The sequence below is a fragment of the Piliocolobus tephrosceles genome, chromosome 18 (assembly GCF_002776525.5).
Source record: "Piliocolobus tephrosceles isolate RC106 chromosome 18, ASM277652v3, whole genome shotgun sequence".
Taxonomy (NCBI): Eukaryota; Metazoa; Chordata; class Mammalia; order Primates; family Cercopithecidae; genus Piliocolobus; species Piliocolobus tephrosceles.
In genome coordinates this window covers 72118982-72146073 of record NC_045451.1, presented here as the reverse complement: position 1 = coordinate 72146073, position 27092 = coordinate 72118982, and the positions used below count along the sequence as shown (strand labels likewise).

The 27092-nt window shown below is 41.2% G+C and overlaps 1 protein-coding gene across 2 annotated transcripts in view; it reads right to left on the bottom strand.

Annotated features, from left to right (window-relative positions):
- Positions 1-27092, bottom strand: part of PIEZO2 (piezo type mechanosensitive ion channel component 2) — a 460236-nt gene that overhangs the window by 188238 nt on the left and 244906 nt on the right. For both annotated transcript variants that reach the window (XM_023228479.2, XM_026456028.1), the window contains exons 5-7: positions 15047-15209; positions 1799-2009; positions 162-375 (exon numbers count right to left, since the gene is read on the bottom strand). In XM_023228479.2, coding sequence (XP_023084247.1) covers positions 162-375; positions 1799-2009; positions 15047-15209 — 588 coding nt within the window. The remainder of the gene's footprint in view (positions 1-161; positions 376-1798; positions 2010-15046; positions 15210-27092) is intronic.

The window sequence follows — 27092 nt, the reverse complement described above, 5'->3', positions numbered from 1 at the left end:
ATGAAAGTGCCAAACTGCCTAACCCACCCCCACAGAATCTTTGCTTAACACAGCAATTGCCTGCCATCAAGAATAACCCTGCACATTCACAGTGCCAAAGCAAGGTCCCAAAGGCGTGGGGGGAAAAACTCTCCTTGAAATGCCATGAAGATTTCTCTTACCTTGCGTAGTAGTCACTGGGTGGAACTGCTTCTTGAAAGAATTGGAACTGGTATAAATAAAGTCCAATCAAATGTCCAGCAGTGAAAATAGCCAGCAGAACACAGAGGCAGCTGAACAGCAGTGGGTCGAATGTCCGGCACCAGGACCACCAGGTGCACAGACCCAAAAATACAAAAAAATACACAGATGATGTCAAGGACGGCAACATCATACCTACGGAAAAGAAACGTAATCACAAAGTCAGGTAGAAATGGAAATTCATTTATCATTCAGTGAATATAACTGAAATTATGTGAATTTGAAATTATGTGAATTTCCTTCACGTGTTTTTAGGTATTTTACAATAGTAAGTTTTAAAACTCATATTTGATTTATATAATAAAAAGTAAGGCTATATTTATTGTGAAAAAGTCACATATGAAAGGATAACTATAAATACAAAGATATACCAGATGATTTAAAAAATTCCACCTCTGGCATTTGAACTAAGTAAATGTCTACTTTTCATACCAGTAGCATTTGCATATTTACTTGCCTGTTTCCATCTTTCTACTTCTCCCAAAGTTTCAAGAATTCATGTACCTGTATGTCTGTTCCAACCTTTCCTGAAACCATTTTCTTTATAATAATTTACTACTTTTTTTTTTTTTTAGTTACCTAGTACGTCTTGGCCAATTAAACTCTCACTGTGCCCTCCTTATTTTATTTTATGTTTTGTAGAGGTGGGGTTTTGCCATATTGCCCAGGTTGGTCTTGAACTCCTGGGTTCAAGTAATCCTCCCTCCTTGGCCTTCCAAAGGGCTGGGATTACAAGCATGAGCCACCGCTCCTGGCCAATAACTCCTTTAAAAGTGTTTTAAGAAATCATAAATAAAGCCATCACCTTAAGGCAAAAGGAGTCTGTTTTGTGGGCATTTTGAAATGATTCCTCATTAAAATGTTGTGGTTTATTTCTTGAGAAATTCTACTGTCTTTTCCCCCATTTTTCCCCCCTATTAAAAAACAGCTAAGTTGCTGCAGCTTTGCAGTTTGCTTGAGTCTACTCTAATATGCCTTCCGTAGCTCCAGAGCAGTGGTAAGCAGTGGAATGGAAGGAGGGAAAAGATCAAGATAACATTATTATGGAATAAGTGGTCCAACGCCAAAATTTAAAGGAAGTGAGCGTCTGTGCTGGAAGATTACAATCTAACTTAGGAAGAAAAATGGTCTATCCTGGAGAGTTATATTAAGGTGACTATGGACTCATGTAAGCAGACAGACCTCCAGAACCTACAATATGGCTTGTGATGGGAACATGCACATTGTTAATTGCAGCAGGTCACCATTCCAAAGCTCTAAGGAAGAGGATTGTTGTTATTCTAATCTAAACCTAGAAAATGGAATCGCTTAGCATACATAGAAAAAGATTATTTTGCAGAGGTTAACAGAAACCATCTAAAAACATCAAACCTAGAACTAACCGGGAAAAATTATTTTGTGTGGTTTGCACATGTGGCCAGTTTTACAAGAGCTACAGTTATTATTTTCGTGTGGTGGAACAGATCGTTTCCTTCATTTCTTCTTCAACCATTTCTCTCAATCACCAAAGCACTGCTTGTGCCTTTTACTACGTGCAGCCAGTGCAAGAGACACTCACCCGAGGAACCCAGTAAGATGGTAACAACCACTTTCCCAGCCGTGGTGATCATGTTGCCAATGAACTCTTTGAGCTTAGAGGCCACAGAGGCAAGCCTGCGGAACATTTTCAACCTCGTGCTTTCTTCCAACTCGCCTTCAACACCATCTCCTCCGTCTAAATCCTCTTCATAGATCAGTGCCTCTTCTGAATCAACTTTTTCTCCTCCAGCCTAAATAAAGGACAAACAGGAAGCACTCAAGACCAGCCTATCCAGCCAGCAGATTACAGAGCTTCTAATTCCTGGGTCAATCAATGTGGTGAATTTTCACAGATCAGGAAAAAAAGGAAGACAACCAGTTCATTCCCCTCAGGTGTCTGATAATCCCTGTATAAGCCCAAGTAACTCTGATCTTTCTTGAAGAAGTAAACATCAGCAGGAAACATCACAATTATAGGGTCCCTAATAACATGTCATGTTCCCTATTTGTGCTTATTTTTTTTATAGGCAAAGAAGAAACTGTGTGAAACATCTATTAACAAGTTTGGTTTAGATCAATCTGGGTTTGGGTCTTCAAATTTACAGAGCTGGCCAACAAGGTGACAGGAAGTTTGATAAAACTATCCACGGCTTTGACTGAAAGCGTGAGCCCGATCAATGCTTAGGAAATTCTGGTTTTTTCTAAGTTTATCTTTGTTCGCTATTTCCACACTTCCTGACCGTGGAAGAATGGGTGGTCCTGGGCTTCTTGGCTACATAGAGAGCTGCTTCCTATCTTATCCTTTTAGAGAATGATATGCTGGTTCAAGCCTGGGCAGCTCAGCACCTTAGTGCTTTAAGCAGAGATTTAGGGAGTTAACACATGTACCAGAACATACGCATATTTCCATGTATTATTTTAAACTGGGTATGCTAAGGCATTTTTGCTTGTTCGTTTTGCGTTTAAAGAATAAATGGGGGGCTGGGCATGGTGGCTCACACCTGTAATCTCAGCACTTTGGGAGGCTGAGGCAGGCAGATTGTGAGGTCAGGTGATCGAGACCATTCTGGCTAACATGGTGAAACCCTGTCTCTACTAAAAAAAAAAAAAAAAAAAAAAAAAAAAAAATAAATGGGAAAATGTTTTTGGCTAATTAGAATATTTCCCTAGAAGGATTACGACTTTTTCTTTTTCTTAAGAAATCATAAATAAGGGGCTGGGTGCAGTGGCTCACGCCTGTAATCCCAGCACTTTGAGAGGCTGAGGCAGCCGGATCACGAAGTCAAGAGATCAAGACCATCCTAGCCAACATGGTGAAACCTCGTGTCTACTAAAAATACAAAAAATTAGCTGAACGTGGTGGCACGTGCCTGTAGTCCTAGCTACTCAGGAGGCTGAGGCAGGAGAAAATCGCTTGAACCTGGGAGGCGGAAGTTGCAGTGAGCCAAGATTGCGCCACTGCCCTCCTGCGTGGCGAGACTTCGTCTCAAAACAAAAGAAAAGAAAAAAGAAATCATAAATAAAGCCATCACGTTAAGGCAAAAGGAGTCTGTTTGAGATGCATGAAACTTTGTGCATTTTTCCCTAGGCCGACAGACTTCATATCTTTAATCTCACAAAGCTAAGAAGAATTGTTAAGCCCAGTTCAGGCATCTATTTGAGACTTAAAGAGTAGGGTCTGCCTTCTCCATGTTCCCATTTTTGATGGTTCTTTTTTGATATAGTTAGTTCTGATATTTACTTAATATTCACTGATGGTGTCTGACCTCTTACTATGACCAAGTTCACGGAAGGCAGGCAGGGACCGGAGGGCCAGTGCCAAGTTCTAGTTAAGCGTAAAGCGGCCTTCAGGACTCAGGCCTTGCGTGTGCCCAGGAGAGTACGCATGGTGAGTGACTGGAGTTGACTATTGATGAGCCAAGGCTACAGGATGCACCCAGCCAGCCCTCCGGCCACTTACACACACACACACACAGGGATTTAATCCTGGGCCACTTCAACTTGACTTCCAGTGTATTTCATCATGATGTATTTGTGTATTTCTTTTCTGAAGCAAGAGGAACATCTCACGCTCAACCAATAAGATTTTTCTATATCCATACAGGGCCTAGTGTGTCCTAGCATCTATAGGAAGTGATATAGCAATAAACACGTAAACAAGTAAAATATTAACCAGCTAAATATCTCACAGTAATGAATGCTATTCAGGGAGGTCGAATAGGGTGATGTGAAAGTGATTAACTGGGTGGCTGTTTCCAGTTCAGAGGTTAAGGAAAGCCTCTCTGAGGAGGTGACATTTAAGCTAAGATCTGAATGTCACAAAGTTACCAGCCCTGTGAAAGTCCTGGCAAAGTGCATTCCAGGTGGAGGAAAGAGCTGGTCCAAGGCTTGGTGGTGTGTGCAGAAAGAGGGTAAGTGTCCCCAGGCCCATGGCCACTTCCACTCCCCTAGAGAACAACTGCTTCCAGAGAGGAGCTGCCAGCTCCAGCCAGTACATCAGACCACCCAACTGCAGCTGGCCTGCCATGCACGCACTCTGCCTTCCTCCTGCAACAAGACAAGCTGCATGTGCTCCAGCCACGATGACTGCATCCCATCTGCTGAGGACACCAGGGAGAGAACAGCCCAGCCACCCTGGGTCTCTCTCCTGCATCACAATGTGCTTTCTTTCTGCTGGATCACCCCTGTTAACAGGCAAGGGCGCGTTGCTGTCTTACCTTAAAGAAACACACCCTTTCAACCCACATTTGTCTCTTAAGGTGAAACACTCCAGAAGAGTGGGCTAGACTCACCACTCCATTTACAGTAAAAATGCTTCCATACCTCATTTCTCTTGAACCTACTCGAATCAATCTTTGATCTCCAACCACTCCATCTAATGAGGGCACACATGATTTGCTTTGTCACATAACTCTAGTTGCTCCTGGGATGGCGCAGAGGGAGGAAGCAGCAGGGAGGTGATGGCTGTGCTGGAGGACAGGGGAGGGAGAGGTGGGGCTAAAGTGAAAATCCTGCCTTTGGAGTCTGTTTTGGAGGTCAGATTAGTAGGACCAGCTAGAAAGTTTAAAGTGGGGAGGAGGGATAGATGATAATCAGGGTGGCTCCTCTATTTTTGTCTAGGGCGGACAGACAGGAGGGAGGCAGACTGGAGACTGAGAGTCCACATTTCTGTTTTGAAAATTCAGTTCGGAGACCCCATTCAGGCATTCTTCGTGGAGGTATCCAGCGGACAGCTAGCATAGAAGTCCGGAGTGTTGGAGAGGGGCGGGAGCTGAAGAGGCCTTTTTGGAATTCGCCAGCATATGATGGTTTAAAGGTCAGTAGCCTGATGAGGTTACCTGGAGGGAATACAGGGATGGCCCTCCTCCAGGTGCTGCTGCCCCTGAGACCACTCTGCCTTTCCAGGTCTATGCCACCTCCTTGCCTGTCAGCATTCCTTGCAAGAAATGACTAGCAGAACCCAGAATCCACAGGCTCTCTTTGCCTCTTTGTTGTGGGACAGGCTGTTCCCACCCCTTCGGACGCCTTCTCCAGCTCCTAAGGCCCAGGGCAGCTCTGCCATTCAGCTCACTCCATCTCCCCACAAAGAAATCCACCCACCAGAGCTGTTGCCAGGACACCCGCACCATCGTCCACACACAAATGACCTGCTCATCAGGCATCTGTTGCTTCTTTCCCCATCACAACAGGTGAGCAACCCATTAAAAATCTCCCTCTAGGAAGGAACTTTGGCCAAAATCTTTAGTCATTGCACTTGAAAAAGAAGCAAAAGAAAAAACATAGCCAGGGCCGCCTGGGTCACAGTCAGAAACACACTTGTGACTTTCATAATAAATGCGTTCTTATTCAATTATAGAATTGCTACGGATGTAGATTAAATCAAATAGAAATCTCTGATCAAGATGCCTTTGTGAGGTTATACAAATGCATTTCCCTGACCTGTCTTAGGAAGGACTGGGCCTTTGTGACTTTTATAAACTTACCACCGTACTTTAGGTTTTTCAGCATTTTTATACAGAAATCCCTGGGGCTGTCAGTTGAAAATACTTTTCACATTTGCCAAGCTGAGAGCCAAGAACGAGACGGGTTAGATTCTGTGAGCTCCTACTGTCCTGGTAGGTGAGGGCCAGAGCTGCCATTAGTCATGTCAGGCTGGCTTATTAACAGGCAGGCTTTTTCCCCCCAAGTCTGCCGAAGTATAAACACTGAACCTCTGAAAGAGAAAGGACTCACTCTCGCCTGTTTACTAACAGGCAGTCTTGCTTGCCTTTGCTGGAGCTGTAAGCGGTCCCTGCAGTGAAACAAAACTTCAATCTGGCCTTGACGCTAACGAGGAGGAAAGGCTGTAAATAAAGATTTAACTTCCCTGGTTCCTGAGTCATCTTAGAAACTGAAGACAAAATAAACTCTTTACAGTTTAAAAAGTCAAATAAATGATTACACAGATTATTGACTATGTCAAAATCTAAAACTTATTTAAAGACATTTAAGTCGTTTATCGAGCCTCTTTAAAAGTTTATGATTTCAACAGGAAATCTTGTTATTTGCAACAACATGCATAAATCTAAAGAAGAATATGCTAATTGAAATAAGTCAGGCACAGAAAGACAAATATGGCATGATCTCACTTATATGTGGAATCTAAAGAAGTTGCACTGATAGAAGTAGAGAGTACAGCAGTAGTTACCAGAGGCTGGGGCAGGAGGCTGGGGACCTGGAAAGGGGAGATGCTGATTCAAAGGGTACACAATTTCACTTAGACATGAAGAACAATTTTGGGGGATCTATTGTACTGCATGGTGACTGTAGTTATTAATGTATATTTCAAAATAGTTGGGCAGGCACAGTGGTTCATGCCATAATCCCAGCACCTTGGGAGGCCGAGGCAGGTGGATCACCTGAGGTTAGGAGTTCAAGACCAGCCTGGACAACTTGGTGAAACTCTTGTCTCTACTAAAAATACAAAAATTAGCTGGGCATGGTGGCGCACGCTTGTAATCCTAGCTACTCAGGAGGCTGAGGCAAGAGAATCACTGGAACCCAGGAGGCAGAGGTTGCAGTGAGCTGAGATCATTCTGCTGCACTCCAGCCTAGGCGACAGAATGAGACTCAATCTCAAAAAAAAAAAATCAAAAAATAAAATAAAATAAAATAAAAATAATAGAATACTGGAAAACATGATAGATAAAAGTTACTGATTTCAACATTTGATAACATGTATTAGTGTAGGCTCTCTCATTTCACATAAGGAAGCTCTAGGTACTACGGAATCAACTTTATACAAGGCCAGCCTCTTCTCTGTTAGGGCCCTGAATAAGGGCCTAAACACAAAGCTCTCATCCCACAATGAGACGGGATCTAAACCTTTGTATCTCTGCATCTCATCCCACAACACCCTCTCACTCTACAGCAGCACTGGTTCCATTAAGCCATAGCATCCGCCACAATTTCCACTCAATTTTGGACAAAGAAAACACAATAAATCACTTTTGGTAGGACCCAAACATCCATGTTTCAGTACTCCCAAGCACTGTAAAAATCCAACTGGGTTGGAATAAATCCTAAGGATCACCTGAGGACCTTTAAGAGGGCAGATGACCAGGCTCAACCTCAAACTTACTAAATCAGAAATTATGGGAATGAATTCCAGGAATCCGTATGATTAAAGTACTCTCTGGGGTGATCTAAAGCAGCCCCTCCGGAATCCATGCCCTGGCTGACATTGGCAACCACTGATCAATGAATTCTCCACAGGGGCTCAGCTGAATAGGCATAATCTGAAAATATTTTGTTTGAATCATATCCTAGCAGACTCCCTTATGTGGAAAATAGATTGAAGTAAATTATCTCTGGAACCTCCTTTAGGTTTCAGTCAAGATTTGGACGTCAGAGCAGAGCTTTTCGTGCAGCTTAATCCGTTTTTTTCTCTTCTTCGTGGTTAAAACCAAGCTTTTAAAAACATTTCTATAGAAGTGTATCAAAGTCACATATAATGAGTCAAAAGATCTGGGAGGCAAAAGGAGCATTTTTCTAAAGTGTCATCAGTTGTTTGTTCATTGTTTATTATTAAAAGTTAACAATTTATTTTAACAGAATGGGTTCATCTGAATACAAGAGCCAGAGGAAGGAGAAGACAAGAGTTGTGACTCACTGCAAAAGACGAATTTCATCCCCAGGGTTCCCTTGTGAAAGGAAGAAGCGAGAGAAAAAAGATAGATGTGTTTGAATGCTATTGTGTACCTTATGCAAGCCTAACGTGATAGCATTTAATGGATAAAGCAAATATTTCATTCTGCTGCTAGATTTGTTTTGGGAAGATTATTTTTCCAAACTTGTAAGATCAGCTTAAGCAATCCCTATTTCATTTGGAAAAGTGAGTGCATTGATGTTGCTTTCAACCACCATCTACAAAGCAATGGAAGTTTAATAAAGGACAGGGAAGGACAAACTGTCCTTTTTGTCAGCTGTCCTTTAAATTAAATGGATTAAATATTAACAAAAAATATTTCCTGTTAAATATTAGTTTTTGCTTATCCTGGTACATAGCAGACTCTCGGTAAAGATATACTGAATAAATAAAGATGCCCATAGATTAAAAAAAAAGCATCCTTCTCTGAAGCCCTACCAAGAAATGGTCAATCAACAGCGGTTCGCCTACATATCAGTGTGTGCCCTGGCAAAACCCCAGAAGGGCAAGAGTGGGGACAAGAGCATCCATGCAAGAGCAAACTACACAGCAGAGCTCCAGAAAGACAAGATGGAGAAGAGCATCTCTGCAGGAATAAACTGAACAGAACCTCGGAAGGACAAGAATGAGAAGAGCATCTGTGCAAGAGTGAAGTACACAGCACAGCCCCAGAAGGACAAGAGTGGGGAGAAGAGCACCCATGCAAGAGTGAACTGCAGAGCAGAACCCCAGAAAGACAAGAGTGGCGAGAAGAGTATTTGCACAAGAGTGAACTACATAGCAGAGCCCCAGAAAGACAGGAGTGGGGAGAAGAGCATCTGCACAAGAGCAAACTGTACAGCAGAGTCCAGAAGGACAAGAGTGAGAAGACATCTACATGAAAATGAACTGCCTGGAAGAGATCCAGCAGGAAGACAGCTTACCTCATCCAGACACAGAGAGAAGGCCAGGGTGGGTACTGCACAGTGAGGGAGTGGGGCAAAAGCACAGGGTGAGGACATGAAGGTAGGATGTGGCCAAACCATGCAGAGGCGTGAGCATCAAGGTCAACAGACTGAATTTTATTCTAGGTTAAAGAGAAACCAAATAAGTGTTTTATCTAGGGAAGTGGCATAATGTAATTTTAATTTTACAAGAATAATCCAGATGCTGTGTGCAGTATCAATTGGATAGGGTAAGAAGGGAAGCTGGAAGTGGGGAGATCCAGTTAGAACATATTTTCAGGCCTAGCTGAGAGACAGGGGCTGCAGTGAGTAGAGAAAAGTGGACTGATTTCAGACAGAATTTGAAGGTAGAATTAAAAAGATTTATTGGTGGTGACAGACAAAGGCCCCAAGAAATCCATGTCACATCAGTGTTTCTGACTCGAGCATCTGGGTAGATGGAGCTTCTACTAACCTTGATGAGGAAGTCAGTGGGAAGAAGGAGTGGAGGTAGAGGAAGGAGCTGTGTCTCCTGCTCCCAGACATATGACCAATATTTTCAAAGCAATATGGGGAACTTATTTACATAAAGTGGGTGAAAATTATATTTCAAGGGTATTCACAATTTAAAGGAGGAAATAAGTACAAAGAGGTGAATGGGATTCCTTGAGTGATACAGGTTCTCTGGAGTTGGGACAGATGGCATGAGGGGTGGGACTCTGGTTCCTCTCATCTCAGCCCTACTCTACCCCCAAGAAAGGGACACAGGGGCTCTGCAATTGCTTCACACAAGTTTCTCATGTGGGTATTTGTGGTTATTTGCAATTCAAATGCATGAAATCACCTATCAAATGCTGCAAAGACAGAACAACATATTCCAATAAGTTGTAAAAATATTGATCTAAAAAGATTGTTAAAGGTGAAAGGCATTTTTGGAGCTTTGATTCTTTGAAAAAGGCAGAGAAGGGGTACGTGCTGTTAAATGTTGCTAAATTAATTAACAAATGGGCAAAATAAAAATGAAGATTAATCTGGAATCATTTCGTTTTAATAGTTCAAAGATACTTTAGTTGATTTCCTCTCTGCTAATTCTTTAAATCATTTTTATTACGAGTTGTATATTCGAGTCCATGCTAGGCAATGTCCACTCAATGAACATATTGTCAATAATATTATCCTTGCCTTTTTTTTTTTTTTGAGACAGAGTCCCACTCTGTCGCCCAGGATGGAGTGCAGTGGTGTGACCTCGGCTCACTGCAGCCTCTGCTTCCCAGGTTCACGTGATTCTCCTGCCTCAGCCTCCTGAGTAGGTGAGACCAAAGGTGCATGTCACCACACCTGGCTAATTTTTTGTATTTTTAGTAGAGACAGAAGAGAGGGTTTCACTATGTCAACCAGGATGGTCTCGATATCCTGCCCTCGTGATCTGCCCACCTTGGCCTCCCAAAGTGCTGGAATTTTAGGTGTGAGCCACCACGTCTGGCCGCCTTTCTACACAATGAAGGTGGCTCTCACTGACTGTCCCAAGGGCCTGCTCCACAGGTGTGCTGGTATAAGAGGACAGGATGAGTGGGCATTCATGCTCTCACCTGGTGACCAGGGATGTGGCTGGAAGACTCTGGGGGAATAAAGTCAGTCATGGACTCAAAGTTAACTAGCCTGTGATAAATACCAAAACTTTCCAGAAGACAAAAAACAGATCCATGACTTCCTCCAATAAAAAGTCATCTCTTCTGTTTAAATTAATGGCATCTAAAACTACTAGGATTAAAAGCTTTGTCCAAATTGTGAATGTGTTTTACCCCAAGAAGACAGACCAAGTGCCCGGCATTTTGAGGTATGTATGACAGGAAGTTTTGCCCAGTTTCTGAAAGTGACCTTAAGGACCAGCAAAGGGAGTCACCCACTTTACCACTAAGAGGGGCAGTGACAGCCTTTAGGACAACCACAAAGAAGGCTTTTCATTCACACTAAGTCATGAAATGCAAAGTCTGCAAGGCAACTGGGCAGCCGTTCAGCTTCTTACCATTCTGAATGGTTCCATGTTTCAAATGGTCATGTCTGTGTGCTTGAAGAAACAGGATCCAGAAAATTTAAAGCTGGAGACTGCACTAAATCTCAGGCTAGAACTGAGCAGATGTTGAAAGCGTAATTAGAAGACAATAAAATGATTGATTTCTCTCCTTCTTTGTCTCTTGCTCTTTAAAAAAAACAGCAACTTGAATCTCAGAGTGGAGACTTGAAGCACAGCCCATTTGGTCATGTCATGTGCTAGAATGCAGATGCTGTGACAGGCTAATGCACACTAGGAATTAGAAAGCAGGGTGCAAAATCTTTCAGGTTCAGAATAAATTTCCAAATAACATTAGCAGGACTTAATGTTGCATCCCTGAATTTTTAGCAGATGGGGATGACTTATAATGAAATATTATTTTTATCCTTCATATTTAACTTGTCAGTCTATTAAGAAGATGCCTCTTTACACAGGCTAAGTCACGACTGCAGTTCCTATTTGAATAAGCATTTGATTTATCAGAAATTTGGCTTAATAATACATTAAAATACTATTTAAAAAATAAGGCCTCAAACCTCATGTAATAGCTAGAAGAAGTTGTAAGCATAGGATTATATAAGATAAAGTCAGTTTGATGAAATGACATATTGTTTGATTATGTAAATAACTCTTTTCTACTCAATTTAATCTTCATAATACAACTCTTCTTATTTAAGATTTCAGATCAGGAACCTTTCTCCCAGTTATGATTCATTTGTAGATCTGCTTCTGAATTAAAATGAACAAATGGACAAGACCACAAATGTGTCAGTTGAGAAATAACCTTTGATGACATTTCAGAAGGGTTTCCTTGCTGAAGTCAGCTCTCGGTAAAATGCAGGAGCAAGGCACAGGCTCCCAGGGCACTGCCATCTCCACTTCCACTGGGAGTTTCATGGGGAATCCTTGGATTTGTGAACACCTTCAAAACACCAAACTTGAGCCTTATAAAATCACTAAAGATTACAGAAGACCCAAGAGTCTTCCCCAGGGATTAGTTGCTACTTTAAAACAAGACTGCTTTGGAAAAGGAATTCTTACAGGCACCAGTGGATTAATCCTGCCATTTCTCCATTGAGATAAATGAAAGAAGAAATAATGCCAGCAAACACTGTTCTTTCAGTATCCTTAAAAACCAAACATTCCAGAGTGCAAACTACAAGATTTATAAGCAGCAGGAAATATGTTGTGGTGTCAAGAATAAAATAAATCCCCTGCTGATTTTGGCCAGGTACTTTTATTCCTTTCAGATTCAAGTCCAGATTGTCACATGGAAGCAATTTTTCGTGTGAATTAACCTCAGAAGATTCACCCACCCCGCTGTTCCTCCTGGGCTACCTAATGGGCTGGAACGTGACAAGAGAATAAAATCAATGATCTAAAATAGCCCCAAACGAATGTAACTGAGAAGGAAAATAATGCCGTTATTATGACATTTAGCATTTTCAATGTCCCTAATAAACAATGTTTAGAGTATCTATCTTATTGTTATCTTTAAATAATGTGATTAATAATACATAAGGCTTACGTATTCAAGCAAATTTCAAATGGAAGTGAAGTATCCTAAATCTATCACTGAAAACTGAAATCAGGAAGAAAATGTGACTTTAGAATTAACCCATGTGACCGCATTGTGTTCTTTTCTTCATCAGATGTATGGCACCTCACAGCCATGCTTTTTGTTGATCAGTGTAGGCTTTCTGAGTCCTATGGCAAACAGCATTTGTCCTTGGTCACATAAGTTCTTTTTATAAGAAGCTGTTTCTTCTTAAAAGAAACCATTCATGGCTATCTGTTATGAATGGCACAGAAGAGATTCTTTTACTGAGTGGGTTGGCGTCAAAATATCTTCCCATTTAAGTGTCAATAATTCTAAGAGGAACATTGGAATTTGAAATTGCTCTACTACCTCTCAGATTGGAGAAGGACAAAATGAGCAGAGCAAATAGCAATTTATCTAAGCAAGCAAAATGAGCAGGCACTGTGGCAGGTGCTTTTTTTTAGAAATTTTATTTAGCATTCACAACTACTAGGTGATATAGTATTAGTGTCTCTCTTTTGTAGAAGAAGAAAGAGAATAAACAATTGTCTCAGCATCATATACTAGGTGGCCTCTATGTCTGACTGCTAAGTCCACACAATTTTCAATAATTATCCTTTTCCCTCCTTCTATAGCTACTATTTATGAGAATAATAATGCATGCAGGGCTTGAAATCTGGACGACTGGTTGTTGGTTCCAGCAAACCACCATGGCACATGTATATCTATGTAACAAACCTGTACTTTCTGCACATGTATCCCAGAGCTTAAGTTAAAAAAAGAAAAGAAAAACAAACAAACAAAAACTTGCCTTTATAAATAATAAAAATAAGAAATACCCAAACTGAAGAATCTGAGTTACTGGTTTACTTTCCCCAAACCTAGGCAAATTTTGGTAAAGATTATTTAAATAAAGTCATTTTAAAACTGTTAATGTAAAAAACAGACAAAATTTAAATCCTCTGTCTTACAATTGTAATATCAACAAGAAGAAAAAGCACCCTTCCATTTTTAGGACGCTAATGCATGCCTTACGGTATCGAGTCTTAAAAGTAAGATGTAAGCGGCTAGTGGCGACTTTGACTTTACTATAATTACTGTTACACCAAGCATCATTTTAACATTTGCCTTAAAAATAGCAGAATATTGACAAGCAAGGTGATTGCATATCTTTTACTCATAAGAATTGTAGACAATATATACATTTTTAAAGACAGAGTCTCGCTCTGTCACCCAGACTGGAGTGCAGTGGTGCGATCTCAGCTTTCTCGGCTCACTGCAACCTCCACCTCCTGAATTCAAGTGATTCTCCTGCCTCAGCTTCCTGAGTAGCTAGAATTACAGGCACACACCATCATGCTCAGCTAATCTTTGTATTTTTAGTAGAGACGGGGTTTCACCATGTTAGCCAGGCTGGTCTCGAACTCCTGACCTCAGGAGTTCTGCCCACCTGGGCCTCCCAAGGTGCTGGCATTACAGGTCTGAGCCACCACGCCTGGCTAGACAATATCATTTCCAGTTTACATAGGTTTATTGAATTATATCCCCCCTTTATTGTTTTTTAAATAAGCATACAAGGCAATTGTCTGCTTTCTTGTGAACCACATAAATCATTTTCCATAAGTGAGAATTTTCCTCCCTCAATGCCTTAGTGGTTAATATTCTTAATATAAGTAACTTCAATTAACTTCAGTTTTACAAGTTTAATATCTTGCCAAAGCTTATGACTGAAAACATTTAGTACTTGCAAGTGTTTTGCATCAAATGTCCAAATCAAATATTTTTAGTCACTTTTTCCTTTATAAATGTTATCTTTCCACTAATAAATCAATTACTTTTTAAATTGATGTCACCTAACCTCACCTAACAAAGTACAGTTATTAGAACATTAACAGTGTCCTGAGGCTGGTCAGCGGGCAGTGTGAGAGCCGTCTGACAGCTCTCATACCCAAGGACGAAAATAGGACAAGCCTCCAATTCAGCAGTTACTCCTGAAACGTTTCAACCAGCCAGCAAACATACATTTCATTCATTATTTTTACCTTTCTAAAATTCTCACACTTTTCCAAATATGTATGTTTTTCCCCCTTGGAGTGCTTTAAAACAACTTGATCAAAGCACGCCAAGTTAACACCACTCGACTGAGCAGGACAAGATGCACAGACTGGAAAGCTGCCCTGCAAAGAGGAATTCATTTTTTCCCCTAAAACTACCAGATGTTACTTTTTTAAATATTCTGCAATAACTAAGGTACCCAGACCAATTGAACCATAACACTATGTATGACCTTGCACGGCGAGCCTCCGAGATAACATCACGTGATAGTTGGGGGTGGTGGGTCAAAGCCTGGCCCTCACCTACGAACAGCCCTGAGCCTGTCTTCTTCTTGCTACGGTGTGGACCAGAGTGTCTGCCCACTGGGACTGCACGAGGGTGTCAGGCAATGTGACAGTAAACGTTTATGTCAGGCACTGTGAATCATAACGTGCTCTACAGGCTCAGCTGTTGTTATCATAGTTCTTCAACTCATTAAGGGTCAAGGTCCTCAGAAATCAAAGAAGGAAGAGACATGGAGTTGCATTTACCAATTCTTCATTTTCAAACTCCAGGTTACTCTGTGCTGCTTCGTCTGTCACAGGTTTCTGAACAATGTTTCTACAGAGAAGCCAGATGGTCAGACTAGCAATGAACATCCCGATGTCAGGTACAAACACTCTGATCCCATTGCCAGCATCAGCTCCCTTTAAGCTACAAAGGAGAAAAAAGGGGAGGGGAGAAAATTTAGTTCTTATATTTCTATGGTTAAACTACCTTATAGGATGTTTTGGTCTTCTTAATGATTTAAAATAAAAGATGCTCAGTTTCTCCCTAGAAGATACAAGAAAGCTTTTTATTGACTTCAGTGTCTCACAAAATCTATACATTCAGGAAGATTCCAGTGTTCCCTGGAGTTTCAGAAATATTATAAAGAACTCTTGAACCAATTCTCACTCCTAAAACATCCTAATGGACTATGTTTTGTTAAGTAAACCACATGTCCAGTACAAATGCAGTTGTTTGCAATCTAGCTGAAGCAGTCTAAAAATAAATACATACTAGCAACTAGAAGATATTTTACTTTTGATATAAGTCAAAGATACAAGAAAATAGAGAAAATATTAAAGTAATCCTGGAATCCAGGACCTCTTCATTATTTTGTGTACTTGGTTGATTTTGTCTTCTGCATCGTTCCAAGAAAGGTGGATCCAGTACATTTTTCCTTTTAATCCCAGAGAAGCAACACTGAACTTAGAAGAGTTGAGTTCAAGTCCAGGTCTGAAACTTAGTAGCTGCATCCTACTGGGGGCTTCTCACAGCCATCTGTTCTGCTGTGCTGAAGAAGTAATACTATTTGCCTTCCTTATTTTGTTCAAGTGACGTGAGATACTAGGCTATGGTTTCAGAAGAAAATATAAATACATATATAGGAAATAATGTTCGTGAAAGTTCTTTGTAAAGAATGAAACACGTATTTTCACTAAGCCTACATTTTGAGAAGAGCAGCATCAATTGACATTTAGATAATTTTCACACATATAGGGCATTCTTGTTATAACTGAGATCCTGAAACAACTATATTTAATAATATAGCAGGCAGCAAAGGCCAGAAGGTGAAGTGAAGAGTAGAAAGGGCTTCAACTGGAAAAGGAGGAGAGATCTGTCTGGGAAGGTAATACAAACACCATCTGTGATTTTGGGAGGCGTCCAGGGGTAATGAATATGGGAATGAGAGGCAGTATATTGAGTTGCCAGCATAGTTGGCCAGCACACATCACCTCAGCTGAAATGTGTTCTGGCTAAGCTCACTCTGCTGCAAGACACCAGAGCTTAATAGCCACTGGTAGACTTCTCACACCATTCAGCACACGACACAGGCCAGCCATGTCCCTCATCCAGTGCTAGACGCCTGACCTGTGTGCCTTTGCAACACTGAGCGACTGGGCTTGCAGTGCTATAGCGATGTGTAGCGCTGTAACCACAGTACCTATTACTATTATTAAAAGCCACATGAAGAGCGATTCCTGGCATGTTCTCTGCTCACTCATATAATATAAAAAAGCTGTAACAAGAAAAACCTAAAGAAATGACTAGGTGATATGAAGAAAAAGTTATACAGACTTAGGTTTACAAAATGAATTTAAAATACGGAAGATACAGGTAGAGGCGTCAAGAGTCTGTACCATCATTAAAACTTCTGGGGAAGATGAGATGATTCATGGAAAAATTAAGCATAGAACTTCAAAGGAGGGTTAAGCCTTGAAAAAATGTTTATCAGAGATATAACTTCCTTAGGGAAGGAAAGCAAAAGATAGAGCAATATACCATGTAAATACATACACATACGTGTACATATAATCATATGCACTTTAAGTGATTACACACTGTATTCATTTACATTATATATTATATATTTGGGTGGAAACATTTTAAAATAATAAATAGCAAGAACCTTGGCATCTAGAATTAGCTACTGTTAACATTTTTGAAAATAAAAGTTATCAATAACACCTACCATTTACTGAGCAGTTACTTTGTGCTAAGAGCTTTAGACACATTATTAATTAATCCAATCAACCATCATATTGAGTTAGGCATTATTATCCTCCTTTTACATGTGAAAAGACTAAGTCTTCAAAAGGCAATCCAACTTCCCAAAAGCGACATAGAAAATACAATTATACTCCATTCTCCTTACGTTCACTTTAATGCTTTCAACCGCTTTCCCACGTATGTATCCACATGGCCTTCCTTTCCAATCTTCCTTCTATACGTGGATGTGCACATTTATAGTTAACAAAACTAAGTTCATTATTTACCTACTGTTTGCAAGCTGATTTATTCATTTAACATGTCACTAACATTTTTACAACTCATTGATGATTTATTTTTATATATCATCACACTAATGGACAGACAGTATTTATTTAACCAGTCAACAACTGTTATAAATAGAATGTTTCCATGTATTTGTTACTATAATATACATAAAAATTAAACCTTAATTAAAGAGTCTTCTAATCTAGGATCTCCTAGGAATCAATCCTCAATCTAATCAGATTTGCTTTAAAAAGTGGTCTAGCCCAAAACTATGAAACTACTAGAAAAACACATGAAAACCACTAGAAGAAAACTATGAAACTACTAGAAAAAAACACTGCGGAAATACTTCAGAACATTAGTCTGGGCAAAGATTTTTTTTTGGGTAAGACCTCAAAAGCACAGGCAACAAAGGCAAAAGTAGACAAATGGGATTATATCAAGCTAAAGAGTTTCTGCCCAGCAAAGGAAATAATCAACAGAGTGGAAAGACAACCTAGATAATTGGAGAAAATATTTGCAAACTATCCAGCTGAAAGGAATTAAGAATTAGAATATATAAGAAGCTCAAACAATCTAATACTAAAAATAAATAACCAAATAAAAACAGGCAAATGATTCAAACAGACATTCCTCAAAAGAAGATGTACAAATGGCCAACAGCTTATGTAAAAAAAAATGCTCAACATCACTCATCGTCAAGGAAATGCAAATCAAAACCACAACGAGGTATCCTCTCACCCTAGTTAGAATGGTTATTATCAAAAAGACAAAAAAAAAAAGTGCTGACAAGGATGTGGAGAAAGGGGAACCCCTGTATACTGTTGGTGGAAATGTATAAGAGTAGCCACAACAGAAAACAGTATAGAGGTTCCTCGAAAACTTAAAAATAGAACTACTAAATCATCCAGCAATCCCACTGCTAGGTATAGACTCAAAAGAAAGGAAATTAGTATATCTAAGAGATATCTGCACTTCCATGTTTACTGTGGCACTATTCACAATAGCCAAGATACGGAATCAACTTGAGTGTTCATCAACAGATAAATGGATCAAGAATATGTGCCATATATATACAATGGAATATTATTCAGCCATAAAATAGGAATGAAATCCTGTAATTTGCAGAAACATGGAAGAAACCAGAGGTCACTGTTTTAAGTGAAATAAGTCAGACACACAAAGACAATGTTCTCATTTATATGTCTGAGCTAAAAAAGTGGATCTCATAGAGGCAGAGAACACAGAGAGGTGGTTACCAAAGGCTGAAACGGATGACAGGGAGGGGGAGCAAGGAGTAGTTGGTTAATGAGAATAAAAATTGAGTTATATAAAGGGAATAAGTTCTAGTGTTCAACAGCACAGTAGGATGACTGTATTATTAATGTTTACTGTATATTTCAAAATAGCTAGAAGAGAAGATTTAAAATATTCCCAGCACAAAGAAATGGTAAATGTTTGAGGTGATGGATACTCCAATTACCCTGATTTGATCACTTTATATTGCATGAATGTATCAAATATCACATGTACCCCAAAATATGTACAATTATTACACATCAACTTAAAAAATGATCTGGAAGAGGGACTGTCCTGTGACAGCTTCATTTTTACAAATGGCCTCTAAACTCTTACCCCATTTAAAAAAATGCGTGTGTTAAAGGTTTTAAAATATAGCAAATTCCTTTCAGTTGGAGAAAGAGTAAGAAAATCCACTTAAGAGAGCTTCAACCAAACTACATTTATACTATAGTAATGAAATCTGACGAAGGAATTCATCGTAGGAAAATGCAGAGATTCATGGTATACTTTTAAAGTCTACCTAACCTGATTGAAAAGAGTAAACTAGAATTAATATCATTAGAATGAGAAAAAATGGGGATCAAGGAATGAGAAAAAATGAGGATCAAGAAAAGAGACCAGTAAGAACAAAGGCGAGGCTTGGGGGGCTGTTTTGGTGTGGGGCTGAGGTCAGAAGTAGTAGTAGGCTGGTACTACTCAGGTGGATTTTTGGCAATCGATTATTATAGCTCTTTCATGGAAAACAAATTGACTGTGTCATTTTATGAAAAGCACCATCCAAATAGAGTCGAGAGAAAAAGACTTCTTAAATTAAAGTAACAAGAACTCCAGCTGTGGCCTCAGCTGCTTCTTACACCACAACAGACAGAGCAGGAAAGCCGGAGTCTTATTCCTTTCCCACCTGTGGATTGCATTAAGCCCCAATTTGCAAACAGTCACTTTGAGGCAACAGTCTCAGCTTTGTGCTTCTTGGTCCCAAAAGAGACATTTTATAACATACATATATTAAGGGAATAAATGAATGTAGTTTGCTAAAGCAATCACTCCACCCGCTGTGATAGAATTTAGCTACTGAATCCAGAATTGGGCTGCGATCCCTACTTAGAATGGAATCATTCAGCCACAGAGGTGCTAAACTATTAACTACTACTCTTGGCTTGCTGAGTTAACAAAGCAGTGCATTCATAATACTGTCATTGCAGAAACAATGATACTTTTGAAAAGTATGCACAATAAACAGGTCATAGTCTGACCGATATGTCATTTGGAGACTCTCTTATCAATAATGTTTCCTTCTTTGGTGCTTACTAAACTACATTCATGAGAATGCCAGTCCTCAGAAATGCTGTCCATCAAAACAAAACAAAACAAGACAAAAGAGAAAAAAGAAACAGTCATTGGTCCAGTAAATGTAAGAAACTCACAATGCATACTATTATACTAAAAGACTTGAGGAGTTCTGTAGTAAAACAATTAGATGTATTTGACCCGGAAACCATTTCTTACAAGTTTCTTCTGAGACTCTTACATGCTACAGAGCTAGTGCGCAAGAGAAGCTTTTGAGAAGTGCTGGGCTACAGAATGTTCCTTGGTCTCTGTTTCTCTTTGAAATGAATCAATAATTTGGAAGCTATACTAACATATATAATTATACACATACCTTCTCCATACATTTAGTTTTTAATAAGCCTTCAATAATTTGGAAGTCGGTAACATCTCATTTCATTCTCTCATCTAATTGTTCAACTACCCATCCATTCACTAAGTCAGTCATTGAAATTATGGAGCTGGATGAGAATTAGAAATAGTCTAGTCCATTTCCTCATCTTACAGATTGTGGAAACCAGTGAGTTTTTATTTATTTATTTTTTTGAGACGGAGTCTCTCTCTGTGGCCCAGGCTGGAGTGAGCGGCGCCATCTTGGCTCACCGCAAGCTCCGCCTCCCGGGTTCCCGCCATTCTCCTGCCTCAGCCCCCCGAGTAGCCGGGACCACAGGCGCCGCAGCCACGCCTGGCTGATTTTTTTTTTTTGTATTTTTTTGTATTTTTAGTAGAGACGGGGTTTCACCGTGTTAGCCAGGATGGCCTCCATCTCCTGACCTCGTGATCCGCCCACCTCGGCCTCCCAAAGCGCGGGGATTACAGGCGGGAGCCACCGCGCCAGCCAATGAGTTTTGAATGGCTGGTTCAAATACACAGTTAGGGACAGAGCCTGGCAGCAAGCTCAGGCTTTTTACTTTCTCACTTTGTCTTTGGAGGCAACACTCACTACATCATGGGCTCCCCTCGCCCATCGTCCAACTAATACAACAGGCCTCCTCAACCCACCACTGCTCAGAAAATGCCCTCTCAGGGGCTGCCCCTGCTCTCCCAACTGCAAGGCCCAAGTGACCCATTCCAATTCTCATCACGTTCCACCTCCATGCTGCATTTGACAGGCAAGACCAACCCCTTCTCCTCTCAAATCTCCGTTCCCTTGGTTTTCGTACACTCTCTAATTCTCTACCTACCTATGAATATCCATGAAAACTCACGTTGCTGGGAAGTCCCACTAAGACATTCTGAATTGGGTTGTAGCCACCAGACTCTTCTCTATGTCCTACTTAAATGTGAATGAGTCCACCAAACTCAGTTCTTCATTTATTTTTCTTCTCACTCTACTTCTACTTGGAGATATATCCATCCCCAAGGCCCTAACCAGCATCCACATGGTGACTGACTTACTCATTTCAATCAGAATCAAAGTCAATGAGCATTCTCTAGCACAGCATTTCCCAAAAGCTGTTTCATGAATACTAGCTCTATAGAATGTAATAGTGTTACATTTTTTTCCATCATCCCCTCCTTCTCCTTTCCTCCCTGGCCTCTGGTAACCACCAATCTACTCTATTTTTATGAGATCCATTATTTTAGCTCCCACATATGAATGAGGACATGTTATAGTTGTTTTTCCGTGCATGGCTTATTTCATTTGACATAATCACCTCCAATTCTATCCATGTTGCTGCAAAGGACAAGATTCATTATTTTTTCATGGCTGAATAACATTCCATTGTGCATATGCACCACATTTTCTTTTTTCTTTTCTTTTTCTTTCTTTCTTTTTTTTTTTGAGATGGATTCTTGCCCTGTCGCCAGGCTGGAGTGCAGTGGCATGATCTCGGCCCACTGCAACCCCCGCCTCCTGGATTCAAGCCCTTCTCCTGCCTCAGCCTTCTGAGTAGCTGGGACAACAGGTGCCCGCCACCACGCCTGGTTAATTTTTGTATTTTTGGTAGAGATGGGGTTTCACCATGTTGGCCAGAATGGTCTCGATCTCCTGACCTCGTGACCCACCCACCTCAGCCTCCCAAAGAGCTGAGATTACAGGTGTGAGCCACCACACCCGGCCTATGTACCACATTTTCTTTATCCATTTATCTGTTGATGGACACAGGTTGATTCTATATCTTGGCTCTTCTATATAGTGCTGAAATAAACATGGGAGTATAAATATCTCCTTGACACACAAATTTCCTTTCTCTTGGGTATACACTCAGCAGTGGGACTGCTGGGTCATATGGTAGTTCTGTTTTTAGTTTTTTGAGGAAGTCCATACTGTTCTCCACAGTGGCTGCACTAATCTACATTTACCAAGAGTGTACAAGGGTTTCCTTTTCTCCATATCCTCACCAGCATCTCTTGTTGCTACTGTTATTGTTATTCTTGAATTTACAAATAAAAACTATAGATATTTATTATGTAACTAGGCATATATTAGATATACATATAATTATACATTAGATAGAGAAATACATTATGGAATGGTGAAATCAAGTGAGTCAACACAGACATAATCTCACATACTCATCTTCTTTTCATGGGAAGGACACTTAAAAATCTGCTCTCTGGCCGGGTGCGGTGGCTCACGCCTGTAATCCTAGCACTTTGGGAGGCCAAGGTGGGCAAATCACGAGGTCAGGAGATTGAGACCATCCTGGCTAACATAGTGAAACCCCGTCTCTACTAAAAATACAAAAAAATTAGCCGGGCGTGGTGGCGGGCACCTGTAGTCCCAGCTACTCGGGAGGCTGAGGCAGGAGAATGGCGGGAACCCGGGGGGCGGAGCTTGCAGTGAGCCAAGATCGTGCCACTGCACTCCAGACTGGGAGACAGAGTGAGACTCCATCCTATATACATATATATACACACACACACACACACACACACACACACACACATATTTATATAAAAATAAATATATATATAAATTAGGCACAGCCAAGAGATCAACAATAAATTATAGTAATTATAACATTATATCATGATACAATTTATGTAAATGTGATCTCTCTTTCTTTCTCCCAAAATACCTTATTGTGCTGTGCTCACTTATTTTCAGATCACAGTTGACTATAAGAAACTGAAACCTTGGAAAGTGAAATGGCAGATAAGGGGGAACTACTGTATTTACCCCAAATAAGGACCCTCTAATAAATTACCACTGTATTAGGCCTTTCTTGTCTTGCTATAAAGGAATACCTGAGATTGAATAATTTGTAAAGAGAAGAGGTTTAACTGGCTCACGGCTCTGAAGGCTTTACAGGAACCACGGTGCTGGCATTTGCCTGGTGTCTAGGGAGTCCTCAGAAAGTTTTCAATGGTGGCAGAAGGTAAAAGGGGAAACAGGCACATCACATGGTCAGAGCAGGAGCAAGAGAGACGGAGTGTTGTGGGGGAGTGGGGAGGTGACACACACTTTTTTAACGTTTATTTATTTATTTTTTTGAGACGGAGTCTTGTTGTGTCACCCAGGCTGGAGTGCAGTGGTGGAATCTCGGCTCACTGCAACCTCCGCCTCCCGGGTTTAAGCGATTCTCCTGCCGCAGCCTCCTGACTAGCTGGGACTACAGGTGCGTGCTAACACGCCCAGCTAATTTTTTATATTTTTGTATTTTCAGTAGAGACGAGTCTCAGTCTTCTGACCTCGTGATCTGCCCACCTTGGCCTCCCAAAGTGCTGGGATTACAGGAGTGAGCCACCTCGCCCAGCCGGCACACACTTTTAAATGACCAGATCTCCTGAGAACTTGCTATCACAAAGACAGCACCAAGCCATGGAGAGATCCACCCCCGTGACCCAAACACCTCCCACCAGGCTCCACCGCCAGCATTGGGGATTACAATTCAACATGAGATTTGGGTGGGGACAAATATCCAAACCATATCAACCACCACACAATCTTCCCAAACAGGAAACCAACATTGAGACAACACTACCGTCCAATGTGCAGACTCCATTCACATTTTGCCACACGTACTCACAACATCTTGTACTGTTTGTGCCTGGGTTTCCACTGGGAAGCATGCGTTGCATTCGGTTGTTTTGTGTCTCACCAGTCTCCTTCATTCTGGGACAATTCCTCAGTCTTTCTTTGTCTTTCATGCCCTTGACAATCTGAATGAGTACTGTCTTTCATTATGGAGGATGACCCTGAACCTGGCTCATGAATTCATGCAACACATATACAAACGTGGTGCTATGCTGCTCTCAGTTCAACACACTGGGAGGCACACGTCCCCAACCCATCCCACCGTGATTACCTGGTTGAGTTGGTGTGTACCAGCTTTGTCTGCTGGGTCACCATGTTTACTTTGTATGTGATTTGAACTTTTGTAAGGATATATTCCAAAATTGCATCAATGTCCTCTTCCTTATCAAGCTTCCACTCACCAACCTTAGCAGACATTAATGACACCTGCCTGTATCAACTGTCATGATGGCTGCCTAGTGGTGGCTATTGGTGCCCCTAAATATGAATTGGTATTCAGCTGCAAGTAAGCACTTCCCCTTACCTCCAGTAAATCAATTTCTTAGCTAAGTAATATCTGTGTGGATGCATGAACGTCTCTTTTACTAGACAGACTGTATTTGAAACTACAATTTTGATGCTGAAATTGCCCCTGAGTTGTGAGGGCCCCTCCACACTGGCTCCTGGGAAATGTCCTTGTCATTCACTGAGCATTGTCCTACTTTCTGACACAGTAAGGTTTTTAGGCCTGTCTTCTACTTTCTCTACTCCAAGCCTTTCTACTCTTTGGGCTCCTGTTTTCTTTTTGTGCACCCTGGTATTCAGAGCTGGGTGTGTGGAGTGGCACTGTTACTGGAGTGACGTTGCTTCTGGGTCCTCTTATTTGACGGAAGCCTTGACATATATTTCCATACACATGCCTATGCCTTTACAACTATTTCCATATCTTCTTGTGTATCTGTATTTTTAAAACCCATGTGTTCATTCTGGTACTTTCAACTTTAGTTTAACAGCTCAGGATTCTTTCTAGCCTCTGCTTTGTCGATCTTTGCTCTGACAGTGAGAAACATGGCTCCCACTATCCTTAATATATTTAGTTAAGTTCCCCATCAATGATTTGTTTCATGTAACTAATTCCCAACCCATGGCAACTGCCATATCCAGCTGTCACTTCTGCAATCCCCGAGACAGAGCCACTTTCTCATACTGGGTACACTTCCACCAACACCTCCATGCAACCACTCTCCTTCAACAACCCAGCTTTTCAGAAACGTACCATGCTGCTACAGCCAACAGTTCAAGGGGTCATTTCATGACCCTAATGTGCACACTTTGTGCACACCAATATCTCAATGCTTGATGGGAAAAGGAAGGAAGGAAAAATGGAAAGGCAAGGAATGATGAAAAGGCATTTTATTGATTCTTGGTAAAAAGAGGCTGAAAGAGAAGAGATGGAGAAGACAGGAGGACATACGCAGGTCTTCCCAGGTGTGCACAGGTACTTCTGTCACCTGCAATGGTCTAGGTTTCAAATTCAGCTTTCATCCTTCCCCAGGTACTATCAGCTTTTCCCCATTCTGTAACTTGTCTATTGAATAAACTAGCACTGAGCAAATGTTCAAGATAAGGAAAATAGCAGCAACTTAATCTGAACTGCTGCCTATTTAGTTGAAGTAAGAGTGTTCTTGTTACCTTGAGAAATCTTTGGGTTTTGATAATGAATTATTTTAAGGCTTTTGGACACAATGATTGACTCTGAAAACTATAAAATGTGACTCTAATGTCTTCATTTGCAGATTTGGGAAATTAATCATGAGTATTTAGACTATGTTTTTGGCAGATGATGGTTAAGGGCATTTAGAATAATAATCTGCAATTTAGAGTAACTGCATAGGTGCTTGGTTGTTCTTTATCAACTTGGTCAAGTTGAGGGTTGTTCCCAAAATCCCAACACTGCATGGCTCTGAATTAGAAATGGCTAAAGAGATATCTACCTGTGTGTGACCTGGAAAGTACCAGTGAAGCAGGACAACTGTTTCTGAAGGTCTTTACACAGTGGATGACAGAAGAACATGGAGGTGTCAACTAGGGTCCCTCATCCTCATTCTCCTCCCTAAGAGCTGCCCAGGGGGCCACAGCAGCCCCAGGTTCGCTGCCAGATGCTTGGCTGCCACCCCATGGATGTGGTAGCCGCACAGAAGAAAGAGCTCCCAAGGACCTTTCCAGGGGCTCCCCATCAGGGTCCCACTTTAACAGCTGATGTCTCAGGTTGACTGGTTAGTCACCATGTCTGTCTTTCCTCTTGGACCTTGGCTCCCCTAGCACTGTCCATAATTATATGCAGCCTAATTCCTGAGATAAATTCTTTATCCTATAACAGAGCAAATTTGCTCCCCCACCAAACTCCAACTGACCAGCACCTACTGTGATGCTTTAATTGGCTAGCAAAGCTCTTGTGAAGTATTGCAAAATAGAAAGCCAGTAAAATCTTCTCTGTTTAAACTATAGCCCATACAGTGGAAGCCAGTGATTTACTCCTGTTTCGTGAGCACACAGTCTCAGGGTCTCCATTTGCTTGAACTGAAGTGTAAGGATTATGAATGTAATCCACAGTACACAATTCTAAGGCACAGCAGCCCTCATTTGTCAATGTGGCTGAGTCTGCAAGTGCCATGAAATATAGCATTTGCCATTTTTTCAGGGAACAGCTTAGAGTAAGCAGCTGTAACAAGAATGTATTAGTCTGTTCTCACGCTGCTAATAAAGACATATCCAAGACTGGGTTTATAAAGGCAAGAGGTTTAATTTACGTACAGTTCAGCATGGCTGGGGAGGCCTCAGGAAACTTACAATTATGGCAGAAGAAGAAGCAAACATGCCCTTCTTCACATGGAGGCATCAAGAGATGTGCAGTGTGAAGGGGGGGGAAAGCCCCTTATAAAACCATCAGATCTCGGCCGGGCGCGGTGGCTCAAGCCTGTAATCCCAGCACTTTGGGAGGCCGAGACGGGCGGATCACGAGGTCAGGAGATCGAGACCATCCTGGCTAACACGGTGAAACCCCGTCTCTACTAAAAAAATACAAAAATCTAGCCGGGTGAGGTGGCGGCGCCTGTAGTCCCAGCTACTGGGGAGGCTGAGGCAGGAGAATGGCGTGAACCCGGGAGGTGGAGCTTGCAGTG